Raw genomic sequence first — 18,818 nt, 5'->3', positions numbered from 1 at the left:
CTGCTGCCGCCGCTGCGCTGGGATTTTTGATTTATGAAGCAGCAAATGAGTTTGCGAAAAGGAGAGCACGAGGAGCTGGGCATCGAGAATGTATATCAAGTAAGTATACACCCACACTTCCGGCTCTAAATTGAATTGAGGGCGTGGCCAGAGAGCCCCTTTTTTTGTTGTGCTGGAAATGGAATGTTGCCTGCGGCCAAGGCACACATAATTATGCGCATGTTGCAAGTTGCTACGTCTGTGGCTACATCAAAGTGCCAGCAGCAGGCAGCTCCAGCGACGACGACGACGACAAATCGTTGAAAGTTACAGTTTAAGTTGCTGCTGCAGTGATTGGCAGCAGCAGCATTTGTTGCTGCGAGCAGCGGATAATCAGAATTCCAGCATTTTCACCTGTTGCCCGGACTTGTGCAGCTTGACATGTGCCGCACATGCCGCACTGCCATTTGTCTGCACTTTAATGATGCGCCACATCTAACTGCAACAGCAGCAGCAGCAACAGCAACAGCAACAGCAGCAGCAGCAGCAGCAACAGCAACAGCAACAGCAGCAACAGCAGCAGCAACAGCAACAACAGAATTGCTAGTAGAAACTTTCAGTATTCACTGGCTGCACACGGAAAAAATCTAGAAATTATGCAAGATTAAGGCATTAATTCAAAATTAAGAGAAGAATAATTGATACTAAATTGCATTATCAATCATAATGCACTCTAAAAATAATAATCAAGTTAAAAACTAAGCTTCAGGAAAAAAAATCACTGAGCATTTAAAATTCTTCAACCTAACTAAAGATTTTAATTAAATTTCTAAGTTATGTCTAAAGACATGTACCTAAACTTATTTGATTTGATTTCTTTCAGTGTAATCTCCTGCTGATCCATTCTGCCTGCCTGGCTGCCGAGCATTCTATGCACATAATTTATCATTGCAATTAAAATGAAGCAAAATGTGCTTTTTAGTATTATTTAAATTGTGTGAGGAAAGGCATTCAAGGTTAGGAATTAAAATTTGTTTTCCAATTAGGTATAAGTACGAGTAGGAATTAGAAATAGAAACAGAACCGATCCGCAGTCAGTATGCCACCCAACGGCGACGATGTCACAGGAGTGCTTTTCGAGACGGATGGCCAGACGGGAGACCTGGGTCTGGCCAAGGATCTGACCAAGCTGAAGACAACTGATGGCAGGAAACTAGAGTTGGTGTGGCTCAACATCATCCTGTTTGTGATCGCACACACACTCTCCGCGTACGGCCTGTGGTTGCTGCTTGTGGAGTCCACTTGGATGACTTTCTTCATTTTCCCTGCGACCTTTGTACTTTCGGTTGTGGGAATTTCCGGAGGCGCCCATCGTCTGTTCGCGCATCGCACCTTCAAGGTCAACAAGAAGTTGAAGCTGATATTTCTGTTTCTGAACACGCTGGCCTTCCAGGATGCGGTGTACTACTGGGCAAGGGACCATCGGTTGCACCACAAGTACACGGAGACGGATGCGGATCCGTACAACTCGGAGCGCGGCTGGTGGTTCGCTCACATCGGTTGGCTGTGCTGTCGCAAACACCCGGAGGTGACGGAAAAGGGTCGCCAGATCGATCTATCCGACCTGAAGAGTGATCCGATGGTGATGTTCCAAAAGAAGTACTATCTCATATTGATGCCGCTCATCTGCTTCGTGATGCCCACTGTGCTGCCAATGTGGCTGTGGGGCGAGACTTTCAGGACCTCCTTCTGCGTGATGAGCCTGCTCCGGTGGGTCCTTTGCCTGAATATCGTCTGGTTGCTGAATAGCTCCGCTCACATGTTCGGAACACGGTTCTACGATAGGAACATCAATCCCACGAATGAGTCATTGCTCATTTGGTTCAACTTGGGCGAAGCGTATCACAATTACCATCATGTCTTTCCCTGGGACTACAAGAGTGCGGAGGTGGGTCATTTCGCCAATGACTTCACCACCAAGTTTATCGAGTTCTTTGCAAAAATTGGCTGGGCCTACGATCTCAAGAGTGTGCCCATAGACCTTGTCAAGCGAAGAGCACTGCGCACTGGAGATGGAACCCATCCCATTTGGGGCTGGGGAGACAAGGATCAAACGAAACAGGACATTCTCGAAACTGAAATCAATCACCAGCAAAAGGATAATAATTAGAAAGTAATTTAAGTTGTATTGAACCGAATATTATAGTTTATTTATCTGTGCACATTTCATGTATGAGGTATATATTTTTTTATACAAATAAATACATTAAGTGGGACTTGAACCTATTATGTACAACAAGTTTTCTTCAAATGAGGTTTGATTATACTTCCGCCTGGCTGATTACCATCCTTTATTTGCTAAATGTTAAAAAATAGCAACGTCAGGAATACATTAAATTTGGTTGAATTAGGTTCCAATTGCACTTTGTTAACAATTAGCAAGTCGATAATAATGCGCATATGTACTTATCGATACGTAAATCCAACTCGTTGCTTTATATTCAAAACTACAAACCTACACTGTAAACAGTGCAAAACATTCCAAGCAATAATGGAATCCAAACAAAGAATTATTTTGAATTATTTGACTTGTGTAGCCCCTTTAGAATTGATTTTACTTCCTGTTCAGGCCCTACACAATGATACTTGAAGTCCAATAGGTTTGAGCTTTGCGCAGAATTTGTGGAATATCTATACTAAGCAGTCGGTGCCATAAATCGGTGCGGGGGCACTTGAAAAATGCCAGTTCAGGCCACACTAATTAGTTTGCCCAAAAGCCACCGCCGGCTATTGCATAATTTAGGTAGCCAGCTCCAGCTCCTGGACCAAAGAACGCCCACACAACACAAAGAGAGCTTGATTTCCTGGAAAAGAGTTGCCGCTTAGGGCCATGCTAATACCTCCACCCTTCCTGGAAGCTGACCAGATCCCAGAGATCATGGTAGCAGCAGCAGCCGTTACCCGAGGGATCTCTGATCCACATTTGCATAATTGCAGACCAAAGTCGGCGCTGACTTCCCCTCCGAACAAAAACAAAAACAAAAAAAAAGGAAAACGAACAAAAAGAATACAGAAATTATTCCCTTCCGAGTGATTTAAGTTTCCTGAAATGGAGCGAACCAAGAGGAAGTTGGGCGGCCATCGTCGCTTTGACCATGAGCTGCCCCTCCATCAGAGGCTACTGGGCGGAATTCAGAGGAGTTTCGGGTGAGTCAGTCCAGTGCCCAGGAGAAGACAGGGATTTTCTACTTAAGAATACATATCTTCTAGAACAACGATGGCTCTTCAGGTTCAGATGCAACCCAACGATGAGAAAAGTCACTTAACGTAAGCTATATATGATTTTATTCCTCTTCTATAAATCATATATAAGATTTCAGGAACGTGGAGGCTTTCATTAATGTCCTGAAATGTGCTTTAGGCACTGGCTGTTTGGCCATGCCGCGAACCTTTCTGTATGCCGGCTGGTTGACTGGACTCATTATGACGATAGTCCTTTGCTCCTTTGTGGTATATGCCATGCATATTCTGGTAAATAATATATATTTCTATTAAGATCTCCCCCTGAAATGAATCTATTTAGTTAAATGACATAAATGAAATGGAAAAACGCTTTGGTGTGCCTCTGCTTTCTTATGGAAAGAGCATGGAAGTAGCTGTGGCAATTGGACCCAGAAGGTTTCAGTTTCTGGCCAAGCCAATGCAGTAAGTTGGGTTTAGTTGTAATAAAGAATATCTATATGTCTTTCTCAGTTATTTAGTGGACATTCTGCTGTCCTTGGATCACTTTGGTGTGGACTGTATCTATGTGGTTTTCATAGCCAAGATTTTAAAGGCTTTGGGTGATATATACTTTTGGCCATTCGATGAGAGGATCTATATGGCTCTGCTCCTGCCGCCCTTGACCATTACCTTTGCGACACGCAAATTCAAGCATTTAGTACCATTATCCTTTATATCCAACTTAATGTTAGCTATTGGTGGGTTATGAACAACTAATTTCCTTTTTCAGATGCCTTAAATATCTTTGTCTAACAGGCTTCCTCATCAGTTTAAGCTACATGATTCGGGATCTGCCCGAGTTCCGTGAACTTAGTCCAACTCAATCATTGAAGAATCTATCCCTAGTCTTTGGAACACTTCTTTTTTCAATAGAATCGGTGGGAGTGGTGAGTTTAGAAAGGGATTTTTGTCTGATTATCGATTTATCGAGCTTCTATACCTCCAAGGTCTTGGTACTTCGTCGCAAAATGCGTACACCGGCGGACTTGGTGGGAACGTGTGGAGTCCTTAATCGTGGCATGTTTGTAATAATAGTCTTCTATGCAGTATTTGGACTCCTTGGCTATTGGCATTACGGCCAGGATACGGCAAGCTCCGTTCTACACAATCTGCCAATCGATGAAATGTAAGTGATCCTACAGAAAATAATCCTCCGATTTATATTATTATATATTTTATCCTTCAGACCTACCCAGATAGTGGCTGGATTATTTGCCTTGGGAATCTTCTTTAGCTACGCCCTACAGGGTTTCGTGACTGTGGACATCATCTGGCGTGACTATATGGAACCGAAGATGGAGGCAGACTCATTTTCATCCAAATTTGTGGAGTACCTGGTGCGGATGGCCTTGGCAATTGCCTCTGTGCTGGTGGCCATGCGATATCCGGATTTTTGGATGCTACTCTCCTTCGTGGGCTCCTTTTGCCAGGCCCAACTGAGTTTTATCATTCCGGGCATCCTGAATCTTTGCGTACGATATGAGGAAGGCTATGGACCTGGAAGGATTCTATTCTGGCGATCGATGATATTTATTGGCGGTGGCCTGATTGGAGGTATAACCGGTACATTGGCTACCATGGGAAATCTTGATGATGAATATCCCATTATTAGGTGATACTATTTATTATTATTTATATATTTGTTTTAAGTTGTTCATTTTACTATTAAAGTTTTGCTCGTTTAACTTCCAACCAATGCTTTTAGTGTCATATATATAATCATGGTCATTTGTAAAAAGTTTTTGGCTACATTTTAGGTACAAAATAAGCTCTCTTCAAATTTCTATGGTATGGCCGAAACAGAGTAAGAAGAAATTCCCAATTGTTGAAAATCATTTTTAAAGCTTATCTTTCTACAGGGTTTACAATCCATACAATAATCGAAATGTTGCTTCCCCATTGTCGTAAGTCTTTGGCTTAAATCTTTAATTCTTTTGTAGGAATTTAGTTTTCTTTTAGGAATGTTGGTGCCTTTGTGACCTTAATGAGTTGTGTGGTTGGCGTGGGATTCCTGGCTTTACCCTTGGGTTTTTTCTTTGCTGGAATCCTCAATGGCATCTTCATACTCATAGTGGTCACTGTCCTTCTCGTCTATGGCATGCACTTGCTGGTAAGTTCGTTTTTGAGGATTCAAAATCAAAGATATTTAATACTTTTTTCTGCTTAGATACATAGTATGTTGGAGTGCTCTCGTCGGATGAAAGTTGGCTATGCCACCTATAAGGAATCTGTGACATATTCCTTTAAGCAGGGACCTGTATGCTTCAGGTGCTGGGCCAAGGCTGGAGGTTACTTTGTTGACTTGGTTTTGTGCTGCTCCCACTATGGCATGTGTGTGGTGTATATTGTCTTTGTGGCCGTTGGTTACAAATTCATCATAGATCAGTATACCAAGGCTTTGGATCTACGCATCTATGTGGGGATAGTTGGACTCCTTAGTATACCTTTATTTATGATCCGGAAACTCGGCAACTTGGTCTCCATCAATATGATATCCAATGCCTTGGCTTACTTTGGTTTCATCTTCATGTTCTATTTCCTGTTTATAGGACTGCCTCCGATTACCGAGCGCCGTCACATATTCGGTGATGTAAATAAGATGGCTCTCTTCCTTGGCATTGCTCTGTTCTCCATCAGCTCAGTGGGTGTGGTAAGTTTGATGATCGAGATCATAGAATTGGAGATTGTGGCACCATTTACAGATCCTGGCCATTGAGGCGATGATGGAAACGCCACAGGACTATATGGGTTGTTGTGGTATGCTCAACATGTCCATCGCCGTTATCCTGATCTCGTATGCAATCTTCGGAGTCTTTGGCTACTGGCGTTTTGGGGACAAAATAGCTGGGTGTATTTCCTTAAATCTGCCCGCCAATCAAGCGTGAGTTTTGCAAATGAATCTCAATATTTTCAATTATCAAATGTATATATTTCAGTGTCGCGACTGTCTCTAGTGTCTTGATTGTCACTTCCATCTTCTTGACGTATCCGGTATCCGGATATGTGGTTATCGACATCATAATGAATAACTATTTAAACAAGAATGGAAAACTGGAGCGCCCGAAACGCAAGGAGATCATCGTCCGCTTAGTGTTTGTTCTGATGACCACTGGAAATGCCTTGCTACCCCTTAATTTGATTCCCCTGCTTTCGTTGATTGGAGCCTTCTCCATCTCCTTGCTGAACCTCATCTTTCCGGCCCTCATTGAAATCTGCCTGTACTATCCGCCGGAATATAGGATAGGCAGAAAAAAGTGGAAGATATGGAAGAACCTTTTTCTCATCAGTATTGGCATCTTTGTATTAATAATCGGCACCTACTTTGCCATAAAGGAAATGATGGAGACTTGGGGCAGGAGCAACGTTGGATCATACAATCGAAACTAACATTACCTTGGAAAGAACTGGGAATCCCTGCTAATCTGCACTCCTCATTAAGAAATGAAAGATAAATTTATATGTGTAATGACAATTTTGGTATAGATTTTACACCTTGAAATATTGTTGGATAATGACATTTGAAAGCTTAGTGTAGAAAAGGATATTTGATATATGAGTTTATAATGACAAACAATTACTAATACTGCAAATGCATAAACTAAATTTGGAAATAATTAAAGGAGTGAAAAAATAATTGTTTTTTGACCGATTTTTGGGTGATTGATATATTAGAAAGTCTTTTTAGATTTATATCGCTGTGGATTATCTCCTATAGCCATATCCTGCAACACCCAAAAAAAGGCTAGTTGGTCACTAAGTATATATATCTTATATATACTCTCTCTTAATATATATAATCTTTTACAAAAATGTTGGGTTAATGTGCAAATTAATTAATCTTAATTCTTTGATATTTATGTCATGTGAGGAATATATTAATAAACAAACAATCCATGAAAACACCAAAAAAGGAAATTCTAAATTAAATGGCCGATAAAATGTAAGATGAAGTCCATCATAGTCTGAATTGTATAATAAGCATATCCTTCACAGAGTAGATTATAATCCGTACGAACACCGAGATGTTGACAATCCACTAACGTGAGTCTAAAGATTATTTAGCTTAACTTATGTACTTATAATACCCATTATTTAAGGAAATGTGGAGCCTTTGTGTCGCTGTTAAAGTGTATAGTTGGAACGGGAGTCCTGGCCCTCCCCTTGGCATTTCACTACGCGGGAATTGTGACGGCCATTATATTGCTCCTCCTGTGTACCTTCATGCTCATTCATGGGATGCAGTTGCTGGTAAATAACTCAAAATATATTATTAAAACCTCGATAATACAATTTTTTCACAGATATATAGCATGGTGGAGTGCTCACGCCGGATGCAAATCGGTTATGCCAGCTTTCCGGAGGCAATGGCCTTCTCCTTTGCCCAGGGACCCGCGTGCTTCAGGTGCAGTGCCAAGGCGGGAGGATATCTCGTGGATGGAGTCCTGGCCTTCTCCCACTACGGCGTCTGTGTGGTCTACCTTGTTTTTGTGGCCTCTACTTTCAAGCAGATCATCGACTACTATTGGCAGGTATTCGATATCCGCATCTATGTGGCTGTCGTGGGAATCTTCACCATCCCGATCTTCCTGATTCGGTCGCTCAAGTGGCTGGTGCCCTTCAACCTGGTGGCCACCGTGCTCATCTACTCCGGCTTCGTCATGATGTTCTACTATCTGTTCACAGGACTACCGTCGCTGTCCGACCGCGACATCCTTATTGGGGATATAGGGAACATGGGCCTCTTCTTCGGCATCGCCCTGTTTGCCGTCAGTTCGGTGGGAGTGGTAAGTCTGCCAGATGATCTCGAAAGCTATGGAAGTCCTTGATATTAGATAATATTACTCTACACTCACAGATGCTGGCCATCGAGGCGAAGATGGCCAAGCCCGAGGCCTATCTCGGTTGGTTCGGTGTCCTTGACTTGGCCATATTTGTGGTGCTGATCTCGTACATACTGTTTGGATTCTTTGGCTACTGGCGTTATGGGGATCAATTGTCCGGCAGTATTTCCCTTAACCTGCCCACCAAAGAAATGTGCGTATAGATGTATTCCAAAATACTTTATATAAAAATACTTTTACTTGTAGTCCTTCACAGGTTGCCAAGATCCTTATTGCCGTGGCCATCTACCTGACGTACCCGTTGGCCGGATATGTGGTCATCGACATCATTATGACCCATTACTGGAACAAAAACGGCGATCTGAAGCATGCAAAGCTCAAGGAGACCCTCCTCCGCATATTGTTTGTAATCCTGACCACCTTGAGTGGGGTGTTGGCTCCTAATCTTGGTCCATTGCTCTCTCTGGTTGGTGCCTTGACCATCTCTTTGCTGAACCTCATCTTCCCGGCCCTCATTGAAATCTGCCTGTACTATCCGCCGGAATATAGCTACGGCAAGTTGAAGTGGAAGCTGTGGAAGGACATTTTTCTCATCATTGTGGGAACTATCATACTGATCGAGGGCACCTATTTCGCCATTGTGGATATAGTCAAAGAATATGGAAATGTTAAAGCAATTTAGACCTTTTACCAAAATTAGTATAATAATGAATATTTGATTTATATTATTTACTTTTGACAAAAAACTTATAGAATTAGAATAAATGAATATACAATTTAAGCCTAAACGCTTGAAAGGAGAAATAATTATGACAGCTTTTACTACTCAACTACTTAACTAAATTTGGAAATAATAACAGTACAGATTCTTTTTCTTAAGCTTTACTTTTTCTTAATTCTTTGCCATTTATGTCATGTGATTATATACTTTTGAATATTAAAAAAACAATACAAACTATATGGCAAACACTGGGTAAGACGAAATTCGCCATAGTCAGAATAAGTACAGTAAGCATATCTTTCACAGAGTAGATTATAATCCGTACGAACACCGAAATGTTGAAAATCCAATAACGTAAGGCTTTGTAATTTTCTAACTTTTCTTGAGCTTATAATTCCGTTTTCTTTAAGGAAATGTGGTGCCTTTGTGACGCTATTCAATTGTGTGGTTGGAACAGGAGTCCTGGCCCTTCCCTTGGCATTTCACTATGCGGGAATCATGATGGCCATTACCCTGCTCCTGGTTTGCACCTTCTTGCTAATTCATGGCATGCAGTTGCTGGTAAACTCATATGTAGAACTCATATCATATGGCTAACTTCTCGGTTATCCTTATTTCTTTACAGGTATCTAGCATGGTGGAGTGCTCACGCCGGATGCAAATCGGTTATGCCACCTTTCCGGAGGCAATGGCCTTCTCCTTTGCCCAGGGACCCGGGTGCTTCAGGTGTAGTGCCAAGGCGGGAGGATATCTCGTGGACTGTGTGTTGGCCCTCTCCCACTACGGCGTCTGTGTGGTCTACCTTGTTTTTGTGGCCTCTACTTTCAAACAGATCATCGACTACTATTGGCAGGTATTCGATGTCCGCATCTACGTGGCACTCGTGGGACTATTCACCCTTCCGATCTTCCTGATTCGGTCGCTCAAGTACCTGGTACCTCTCAACTTAATGGCCACCGTGCTCATCTATACTGGGTTCTTTGTGATGCTCTACTATCTGTTCACAGGACTTCCGTCGCTGTCCGAGCGCGACATTATAGTCGGAAAAATCGGGAAGCTGGGCCTCTTCTTTGGCATCGCCCTGTTCGCCGTCAGTTCGGTGGGAGTGGTAAGATCTGTAAGGCTATGGATATCCTTAAAGTAATAACTCTGCACTCACAGATGCTAGCGGTTGAGGCCAAGATGGCCAAACCCAAGGCCTATCTCGGTTGGTTCGGTATCCTTGACTTGGCCATATTTGTGGTGCTGATCTCGTACATATTGTTTTGATTCTTTGGCTACTGGCGTTATGGGGATCAATTGTACGGCAGTATTTCCCTAAACCTGCCCACGAATGAAGTGTGCGTTTCCCACAATATATCCCAGATATATCTACAATCTAAAGCACTTAATACTTTTACATTTCAGTCCCTCGCAAATTGCAAAGGTCCTTATTGCTGTGGACATCTACCTGACGTACCCGTTGGCCGGATATGTGGTTATCGACATTATTATGGCCCATTACTGGAACAAAAACGGTGACCTGAAGCATGCAAAGCTCAAGGAGATCCTCCTCCGCATGTTTGTAATCCTGACCACCTTGAATGGAGTGTTGGCCCCTCACTTGGGTGCACTTCTCTCTCTGGTTGGTGCCTTGACCATCTCTTTGCTGAACCTCATCTTCCCGGCCCTCATTGAAATCTGCCTGTACTATCCGCCGGAATATAGCTACGGCAAACTAAAGTGGAAGCTATGGAAGGACATCTTTCTCATCATTGTGGGCACTATCATACTGATCGAGGGCACCACTTTCGCATCGATGGCTATGATCACCGAATATGGATATACCGATACCGGCGAGTTAAATCGCATGGTTTACCAAAATTATTGTTTAGACATTAGCGCAAACTGCAGTAATATGACTGAATACTAAATTCTAGTCTTTTAGAAATTTTGGAGTTGTAAGAAATCCATTTGTAAATGTAGACATATCTATAAATGTCTTTTATGTATATAACGATCTCTTATTAAAGACTTGAATATCACGAAATTTATATACTTTACAGTATTTCCAACTACCTGAACCATTGAACTATGTAATAGTAACATTTCACCTACATCACGGCAAAGTTTGGAATACCATAATCAAGTTACTTTATAGACACACAATTTCATCCTTAAGTTCCTCTTATTTAAGACTGTAAAATGTATAAATTAAAGACCCAATCCTATAGGAGTTTGGAGTTTCCTTCGAACTGAGTCGGCGTTATTCCCAGAGGTCAACCTCTTGCCGCCCACTGATTTAACCTCTTGACTTAACCCCAGCCAGAGGGAATCATCGAGGGTCATTATCAATGGCGTTGGCATTGGCATGGCGGAGTTATTCCCTCATTAGCTGTCAGGCGGTGGGAGTGGTGGTGAATGGACAAGAGGCATGCGGCATTCGGCATGTGGCATGTGGCATGCGGCAGCATGCTGCAACCTGCAACCTGCAGCAGCAACCTGCAACCTGTTTCAGCACACGTCTCTCTCGACTCCATCAGCTCCACTTAACGATGTGCTCCGGAATTTATGCCGATATGGTAATGCATCTACGCTGCTTCTCCCAGAGTCCGTCTCCAACTTCAACTCCAACTCCATCTCCGCCTCGAACTGGGACTGGGAGTTGGAGTCTGGATCTCGGATCGAACCGGCGGCGGGACTGCCTCATTATGCCATTGATGGACTGCAGTTGGAGCATTTGGATTGCGTAATTTATTGTTTTGGGTCTTTTGGCCCCGATAAACTGGTGTTGGCCACTCGATTCCCGGTTTGGCCAAAAACGGGCAATGGGTCCATCGCCCGACATCTGTTTGCAATCCATTTGTCCAGTTGTCCGGCCTGTCCGGCCTGTCATTTGTGTGGCATTTTTTGCCAACGCCTGCCGGCGCAGCAATCTCACTTTCCGCCGAGGGATTTCCATGGGAGATCCCATTTAAGGCTCTAATTAGCTACGCAGTCAGCATGCAAAGCGATGGCCATCTAATGGTTTTCCACAGAAACTACCAAGCCACACGTGCATTGAACACATCTCCACCTTCTCCCATTTCCCCAGTGCTTCCTAGAGACCATTCCATTATTCTTATTCCTTTCAGTTTGGAACTCTGGAATAGCCCATCCAATCCCTCCCAGTGCGGGAGGTCAGGAGGTTAAGCAGCGGCTGGAATAGAAACTGAAGAGTTCTGCGTAGACTGTGATTGCAGCCAGAGTGCAACAAATCATTTCCCATAGTCAGTGAGGACACTGGAAAAAAGGATTGTATTTTGTATTAAATATTCATCTATTAAATATATTTTCAAGGGGTTTAGATGAGGTCTGTTTTAGGGGGAATAACAAAAAGAAAACTTGCAGATATTCTCTGTCTAAAAAGTAGCTCTGGTAATATTCCTTAAAATAAGACAACTCCTTGTTCCATCTATATATTTCATTATTTTATAATCTCCAGAATGTAATCCCTATTTCTTTCAGTGCCTGAGCTGAGAGATCTGCAAGGCAGCCAATTTGTGTTCCGTTGCTTTGCCGTTTGTATAAATCAATTGGCAATGAGCCAAGTACGGTTGGGTTGGAATGGGTTGCATGCTATATGGTGGATTGGGGGAACTGGTACCGAGATTCTCCTTGGGACGCGACATCACGCTGTGCGGTGTCTATCCTATAAATTGCACAAATACGAATCCCCTCCCCACACACCCAAAAAGTCCTCGCCTCTAATGCGTTATGTGCCATGTGTTTGGACTAGGATCTTTTCACTTGCTCAAGGTGCGTGCACTGGGCCTGTGATTGGTCTATAAATTATTGAGTTTATTGCGCCGCAAGGTAAAAACGCCCCCACCTCCCCATGACACTGATGGATTACCAAAAATAATATATATACATATATATAGAGGGTCTTATCATCGATGGCCAAATATTTGCCCAACGAAATACCCGCTTCCTTTCGGCGGCTATCTCCTGAGGGTTGTACAAGTAACACACATATTATTTGCCTGACGACTTTACTTTCGATTTCAATTTCATTTTCGAATTCCAGATCAACGGCCACTTGAAGAGAGTTCGATGAGGTTCGGTACAATTTGAGGTATTTATTTATTTATTTATTTATTTGCACAACTTGAGGGTCAGCATTGAAAAAAACGCTGGTGGCCAGAGGGTGACAAATAAAAATGGATCTTAAAATATACACCATTAGCTTAAGGAAAATGATGAAATAAAATGAAAGAAAATATTAATTTCTGCAAGAATAAAGCCACAAGAAATTATCAAGAAATAGTATCCAAAAATTGGTAATACAATTCTATAAGAAATGTATAAAATACAATCTAAATTTCCTTAAAAAACTCAAGTATTTAAATAGCTTTTTATACTTAAACTAATTTAAGAAATTTTTTTAAATTAATCAATTAAACATTTCCGTACTATTTCTACCATAACTTTATTATTCTTGGCGGATCTCTTTCCCAAAAAAAAACTATGTCATATTGCAGTAGAAATGCTACTGGAATTCTGAATGTTACTGCAGCAACAACCGCAAGAGTACATCGGTCGCATTAATATTAATTAAATAAACGTTAATTCAGCGCATTAATGCGTAATAAATAATGCTCTTTTGAGCTGAAATTAATGCATAAAACGCTACTTATCGCCGCCGCCACGCACTTATCTGTGTCAACACAGAGCGACAGAGGCAGAGGCAGAGGCGGCGGCAAGATGGCAATGGGGGTGCAGGAGGGGCTCTAAGGGGGGGTAGGCAGAGGGTGGAGCGGGTGAGTGGGGGGTAAGGGGTAGGGGGGGTGTGGGTAGGGGCTACAAAAGCGGCCATTGCGATTGACAAACGCATTGTCAATAGTCTATAGATCTGTCTACACTTCAGAATATAATATACAATAAAGGGATTTAATATGTTTCATTACTAATTGGTATTAAATATAAAATAAATATTATAATTAATATATTTTTAATACTATTAAATATTTTATTACACAGATTAAACCTTCCAATGATTAAGAACTCTTATTCATAAGTGTCTAGACCAATGTTAATATTTTGCATATATCATCTAAGCTTTGAAATATAATATAGATCCATGAAGATCCACCATGAGAAACAATGGAAAACCCTTGACTATTCCATTGATTTTCATATAAAATTTTCACTTTTTCTATTAAATTTCTTTCTGTGTAAATGAGGCTGCCCACAGAGATGGAGTCAGATCGAAGTCAGAGTCCGGGAATCGACATCATCGGTTGGCGCGTTGCAATTACATGTCTGTGACAAGAATTTTAAATGAAAATCGCTGCGTAGTGCGCTGGACAAATGATTCAAACTTTCGCGTTACGTGTGGAAAATGTTTAAAACTGAGTCGCCAGGCCTTGTGCCTTGTGCCGATCTCAATGGAGGCGCCATGCCAGGATTGGAGATTTTTTCTCCTTTGCTTATTTTTTGTGCGCTTTGCATGCCCAATGGCCAGGAGTAGTCAGTCGCGACGCATGAAATTAGAAAGGCATTATTGCAAATCTCTCGCTTTATTTATCAGCAATTTGTCAGCAAGTGTGCCGCGGCTCAGATTAAAGTGCCAGCCGCCGCTGGATCTGTCCCCGGATCCATCCAATCCGTTCGATCCCGTCCAGACTTTCTAATGCCAAGATGCCACCTGACACACGCACAAATCGCCGCAGGAATTAGGCAGGTGGAGAAGGTCCAGTCCGTAGCCAATGGGGTCAAGTGCATCCGCAAATGAATTAAGTATTTTATAGTTGGTTTAAATGCGGTCAAGCCTGACTTGGGGACTTAACAAATTTATATATATTTTTTTATTTTAATCAGAAGGAGTCGTTTGCGAACCTAAAAACCAAACAACATATATACTCTTGATCAGAATTAATAGCAGAATCGATAAAGGCATGTAAGTATCTATGACCAGTAACCAACTCTGATTAGTAAGTATCAATGAACATTAAGTAACTCCGAACAGTAAGTATCTATGACTAGTAAGTATGTGAAGGGGACCATGGCAATAAGCAAATTATAATATACAATAAATTAGAATATAATGTCTGGGCCTACGTCTGATACCACCAATAGCTTCTCTATATATAATATTATTGTCATGGGCTTACCGCAGTAAAGAACACGTCATTGTTTACTTCCTTCCAGAGTTGTGATCAAGAATGGTTATTTCATCCAAAGTGAGCTTCTTCCTAGTCATCCAGATGCACTCCAATGGCCACGTCATATTTTTCAGGTTGAAGGATGATCACTTGCACTATCACTTGAGATGTTAACACTAGGTACCCCTAGGACAGACTGAGGCGCGCGCGACCTCAGCGCCTCTATTTATAGTCCGCGAGCAGAGCAGAGCAGAGCAGAGCAGAGAAAAGCAAAGCAGAGCAGAGAAGAGCAGAGCAGAGAAGAGCAGAGAAGAGCAGAGAAAGTGAGTGTGAGTGGGTGGGAGAGTAGGAGTGGCCTCTAGAGATTTACATAGAGCGATTAACATAGATCGATTAACATAGATCGATTAACATAGCGAGAGAGGGGGAGAGGCAGAGAGCAGCAGCGAGCTCATATTTAATTTAACTTTAATCAATAAGTTACTATGATTAGTAAGTATGTATAATTAGTTACTAACTTTTAACACTAATAAACAATGACTTACAACTTTTGTAACACAACACATTTCTGATCGAATTTCAATCTGCAACGGTGTGCCAAAGATAGCTTTCTTTCTACTTTAAATAGTTCTCCAACAAATTCTCATATAAAAATGTAGATAAATAGCGATTCAAAAATTACGAATTTAATAATAATAATAATAATAATAATAATAATAATAATAATAATAATAATAATAACAAATAATAATAATAATAATAATAATAAAGGCATAGGTTTAATCGAATTCCGATTCGATCCTATAATTCAATTGCAAACTGAAAAAGTACATGAACTTTGGCTTCCCGAAGCTAGTTTACTTTCTTGTTTTGAATTGAATATTGCTGCAAATAACTATCTTTAACATCAATTTGAATATCTCACAAATATTTGTAGAAACATTCATTAAATTTTTTGTCTAGTTGTTTCTAAATTTAAACAATAAATATTTAAAGAATGTAATCATAATATACATAATTCTATTTCATTTTTCCTGGTGCACTTGCATTAGATGAAGTCTCCTGGCCTCGGGACACATAACTCAGACCGCGGAGCGCCCTTCGCAGCAGTTAACAAATAACATCAACTTATTAAATAAAGTTTCAATTCGGTTTCGGCGAGAGGAGCACCAGCTACCGTGCTGGGATCTCAACGGAGCCAGAGCAGGGAATCTCTGGACAGGGAGACGGGACACGGGGACACAGGGAGCTGGAGGCGCAGCCGCAATAAATCATCACATCGGAGGGGGGCATCGGTGTGGAGCAGGAGCAGGAGAAGATGGGGTTCTGGAGGGGCACTGGCCACGGGTAACAGACGGTAACTGCGGCCAAGTTATGTGGCTTCATTGTGGACAGAATGAACGCTTTTAAGCAGACAATTGCAGCCCGGGGCGCAGGCACAACAGGTAGGAGAACCTGCGGAGTGGGATGATGCTGAAGGAACAGGAACTGGAGAGGGGTCGGGAGCAGGAGCAGGAGCAGGAGTAGGAGGAGGACCAGGAGCAGGACCAAGGGCTAGGGGGAAAAAACACTCTCGCTTGGTGTAGAGCAACTCCCACTAACCCCCTTGCTATTGTTGCCTTGACTCACCTACAGACTCTCGTAGGCCGCACTGCGAGCATAAATCATTTGGGTCTCCAGAGCAGCCCCTGCTCCACTACACTGGGAGAAAATGTATAGCCTAAGGTTAGATATATATTATGTAAATAAATTTAAAGGGAAAGCAGGAAATTCAGCGAGGAATAGAAACTTAATAGAGGTAAAGACCCTTTTACTTAGAAACTCTTTCTTCAACTTCTTCTTAAATAAATAAACATGAAGTTAAGAGTAGCATCGTATCTCTTTTTTTTATTTAAGGATTACATTTTATATTTCCCTAATATTTCCCCTTAAATTTAAACCCTTTACCTCCTCCTTAAAGTGTAAAACCTTCCAATCCCCTAACCCCTTTCTAAAACATCCAAAAAGCCCCAGCAATATGAGTTAATTTTTGCAACTCTTGGACTGTGTAAGGAGATTTTGCGTATTTGTCAACTGCAAATTACAGCATTTTTATGCTCCTTTTTCCCACACACACAAAAAGGCTCCTTGGTGGACTCTCCAACTCCGATTCCAACTGGTTACTAGTTACTGTGGCTACATGTGGGCTTCCACCACCATGTGGGTGGATGTGTATATATGGCAATGTGGCAAATTTATGGCAAGCCTAGCATTATAAATTTTCTATTAACCTGCCCCCAACCGAAGCGAGAGAGATACCGATTCGTGATTCCCAGATTTGCATTGAATACTGGCTGGCTGCACTCGGAAAGTGCGTTGATGATGGGGCATTATATCTGTTTAAGGCTTTAATTTTATTTCTTTTGCCAAAAATGTACGCAAAATAAGTACGCAAGGTAAGGCAGGAGCGCCTTCTATGGGGTTACGGGTGCGGGTACAATTCCACTTGCCACTGGGCTCACTTTGCATCCAATTGACTTGAAAGGCAGGGAGCTGCATCTCATTGAACCCCCGGACAAATTGGTCATAATTTCAGGCAACTAATCCCAATAAACATGGCCCAAACATTGTGCCACTGACATTAAGCTGCCAGTTGGCCATTCCCGACTTATATTGCGACTTACAGCCGGTGTAAGCCGGGTAAGTAGCCAACTAATAAAATGCCATTTATCGGGCCATCGATCGATGGCAGGCAGGTGGAGTTACTGGAAAAGCTAGAAAGCTGGAGGGGCACAGGAGCAGGAACTGGTGAGCTTGTCCAGTGAATCGATTTGGCCAGCGGCTGAGCATAAATTGTAAATTAACAAAAGTTCAAATCGAAAAAACGGGCCAACGATTTATAAGCGACGAGTAAATGACGAGACAAAAGGTTAATCAGATGCTCATCAAGTGGCCATCACTTCTTCTCCTATCAGGATCGGGGGGATATACAATGAAGGTTAAGAATTAAGTACTGATCAGTAAGGAAATTATTAAATATAGCAAGATTTTTGAAAAAGAAAAATAGTTTTACTTTAACTAGGGTTCATAAACCCCTTAAAGCAATTACCTTAAGTTCAAGAAAGAATTCCTTTTTGAACAAAACTTATGTTTTATTTATTTGTAATACTTTATTAAGACTATAAGCCTTTCTATATATTAGGAACTCCAGGAACTCTGACCTCAGGCAAAGCTTTATCATCAAATCAGGCAAAACTAATCACACCTATTGACTTGATTATAAGTGTAGAAGGCACTTGCTGGCCTGGCTTGCTCCTGATTTGCATAGTGGGAAAAGTGAGTGGGAAAACCGAGAGCTGAGAGTCCAGAGAACACACAACACACAACACTATACACTCTGACACACACAACACACTCGATGGGTCAGACTAGGCTCAATCAACGGGTTTCTGATTGGTTTCACACGCTGCCCCTTATCGAGAATCGAGTATCCGTATCCGCCAGATACGATACGATACCAAACACACGAACTTTAAACTCTTGCTGGGCAAATAGTAATTTTTCAATTGTACACACACACTCACACACACTCCTTATTTTATGTTTTTTCCTTCACACTCGATGGCGTCACAATGCAAAACGCTTATCGGTGCAGTAAAGTAGGAGAATAAGTACGAGTGCGATCTCGTATCTTGTGGATACTCCGGCGTATTTGTTATCTGTGGGTGTAATTTTCTCACGGTTCAGTTTCAGTTTCAGTTGCTCGGACCTCGGACTGGGATGGGATTGAATTGCGTTTGCACATTCGCCGCCCTTTATTTTGTTTTCCTCACTTTTTTTCGCCAACACTTTTTTGTGGGTGATTACGATTCCGATTCCGATTCCGATTCC

At 41.9% G+C, this 18,818-nt stretch overlaps 4 protein-coding genes and 1 pseudogene across 6 annotated transcripts; all 5 read left to right on the top strand.

The window, feature by feature from the left end:
* Positions 1–1,059: 1,059 nt before the first annotated feature.
* Fad2 (stearoyl-CoA desaturase Fad2) lies at positions 1,060–2,261 on the top strand. Its single transcript, XM_020945802.2, has one exon. The coding sequence runs from the start codon at positions 1,079–1,081 to the stop codon at positions 2,147–2,149; it is 1,071 nt and encodes a 356-aa protein (XP_020801461.2). The 5' UTR covers positions 1,060–1,078; the 3' UTR covers positions 2,150–2,261.
* A 379-nt stretch (positions 2,262–2,640) lies between these two features.
* On the top strand, positions 2,641–4,950 carry LOC110178608 (proton-coupled amino acid transporter-like protein acs). The gene is made up of 8 exons (XM_020945793.2): positions 2,641–3,186; positions 3,250–3,306; positions 3,360–3,510; positions 3,563–3,684; positions 3,733–3,959; positions 4,018–4,148; positions 4,209–4,387; positions 4,448–4,950. Exons 1-8 carry the CDS (start codon positions 3,089–3,091, stop codon positions 4,875–4,877), a joined length of 1,395 nt encoding a protein of 464 aa, XP_020801452.2. The 5' UTR covers positions 2,641–3,088; the 3' UTR covers positions 4,878–4,950.
* Positions 4,932–6,895, top strand: LOC147642851 (glutamate transporter polyphemus-like). Its single transcript, XM_086838108.1, has 6 exons — positions 4,932–5,065; positions 5,121–5,165; positions 5,221–5,371; positions 5,429–5,911; positions 5,964–6,142; positions 6,198–6,895. Exons 1-6 carry the CDS (start codon positions 5,052–5,054, stop codon positions 6,646–6,648), a joined length of 1,323 nt encoding a protein of 440 aa, XP_086694234.1. The 5' UTR covers positions 4,932–5,051; the 3' UTR covers positions 6,649–6,895.
* Positions 6,896–7,049: 154 nt separating this feature from the next.
* On the top strand, positions 7,050–8,890 carry LOC110178676 (glutamate transporter polyphemus-like). 2 transcript variants are annotated; one of them, XM_020945878.2, is made up of 6 exons: positions 7,050–7,201; positions 7,255–7,302; positions 7,359–7,509; positions 7,563–8,045; positions 8,117–8,295; positions 8,359–8,890. In XM_020945878.2, the coding sequence occupies exons 1-6, from the start codon at positions 7,188–7,190 to the stop codon at positions 8,393–8,395; spliced, it is 912 nt and encodes a 303-aa protein (XP_020801537.1). In that variant the 5' UTR covers positions 7,050–7,187; the 3' UTR covers positions 8,396–8,890. The 2 variants fall into 2 exon arrangements, with proteins under 2 accessions (XP_020801537.1, XP_020801536.2); XM_020945877.2 differs by having other exon boundaries at positions 8,349–8,890.
* Positions 8,891–8,933: 43 nt separating this feature from the next.
* LOC110178675 (glutamate transporter polyphemus-like) lies at positions 8,934–10,814 on the top strand (annotated as a pseudogene). Its single transcript, XR_015272841.1, has 6 exons — positions 8,934–9,075; positions 9,130–9,177; positions 9,234–9,384; positions 9,449–9,931; positions 9,985–10,163; positions 10,231–10,814. The product of XR_015272841.1 is annotated as a glutamate transporter polyphemus-like (transcript).
* Positions 10,815–18,818: the final 8,004 nt, after the last annotated feature.

Source organism: Drosophila serrata, unplaced genomic scaffold, assembly GCF_035046125.1.
Source record: "Drosophila serrata isolate PLE 108 unplaced genomic scaffold, ASM3504612v1 contig_346, whole genome shotgun sequence".
In the NCBI taxonomy this organism is placed as follows: Eukaryota; Metazoa; Arthropoda; class Insecta; order Diptera; family Drosophilidae; genus Drosophila; species Drosophila serrata.
This window is presented reverse-complemented; position numbering and strand designations above follow the sequence as displayed.

Excerpts from the sequence above, each read along its gene's own strand:
- Fad2 (XM_020945802.2), top strand. The coding sequence starts at position 1,079 with ATGCCACCCAACGGCGACGATGTCACAGGAGTGCTTTTCGAGACGGAT.
- LOC110178608 (XM_020945793.2), top strand. The coding sequence starts at position 3,089 with ATGGAGCGAACCAAGAGGAAGTTGGGCGGCCATCGTCGCTTTGACCAT. Across the intron at positions 3,307-3,359 it reads GATGAGAAAAGTCACTTAAC|GAACGTGGAGGCTTTCATTA; the intron begins GTAAGCTATATA and ends ATAAGATTTCAG. Across the intron at positions 3,960-4,017 it reads CAACTTAATGTTAGCTATTG|GCTTCCTCATCAGTTTAAGC; the intron begins GTGGGTTATGAA and ends TTTGTCTAACAG.
- LOC147642851 (XM_086838108.1), top strand. Across the intron at positions 5,372-5,428 it reads TCTATGGCATGCACTTGCTG|ATACATAGTATGTTGGAGTG; the intron begins GTAAGTTCGTTT and ends TTTTCTGCTTAG. Across the intron at positions 6,143-6,197 it reads AATCTGCCCGCCAATCAAGC|TGTCGCGACTGTCTCTAGTG; the intron begins GTGAGTTTTGCA and ends TATATATTTCAG.
- LOC110178676 (XM_020945877.2), top strand. Across the intron at positions 7,510-7,562 it reads TTCATGGGATGCAGTTGCTG|ATATATAGCATGGTGGAGTG; the intron begins GTAAATAACTCA and ends ATTTTTTCACAG. Across the intron at positions 8,296-8,348 it reads AACCTGCCCACCAAAGAAAT|TCCTTCACAGGTTGCCAAGA; the intron begins GTGCGTATAGAT and ends TTTTACTTGTAG.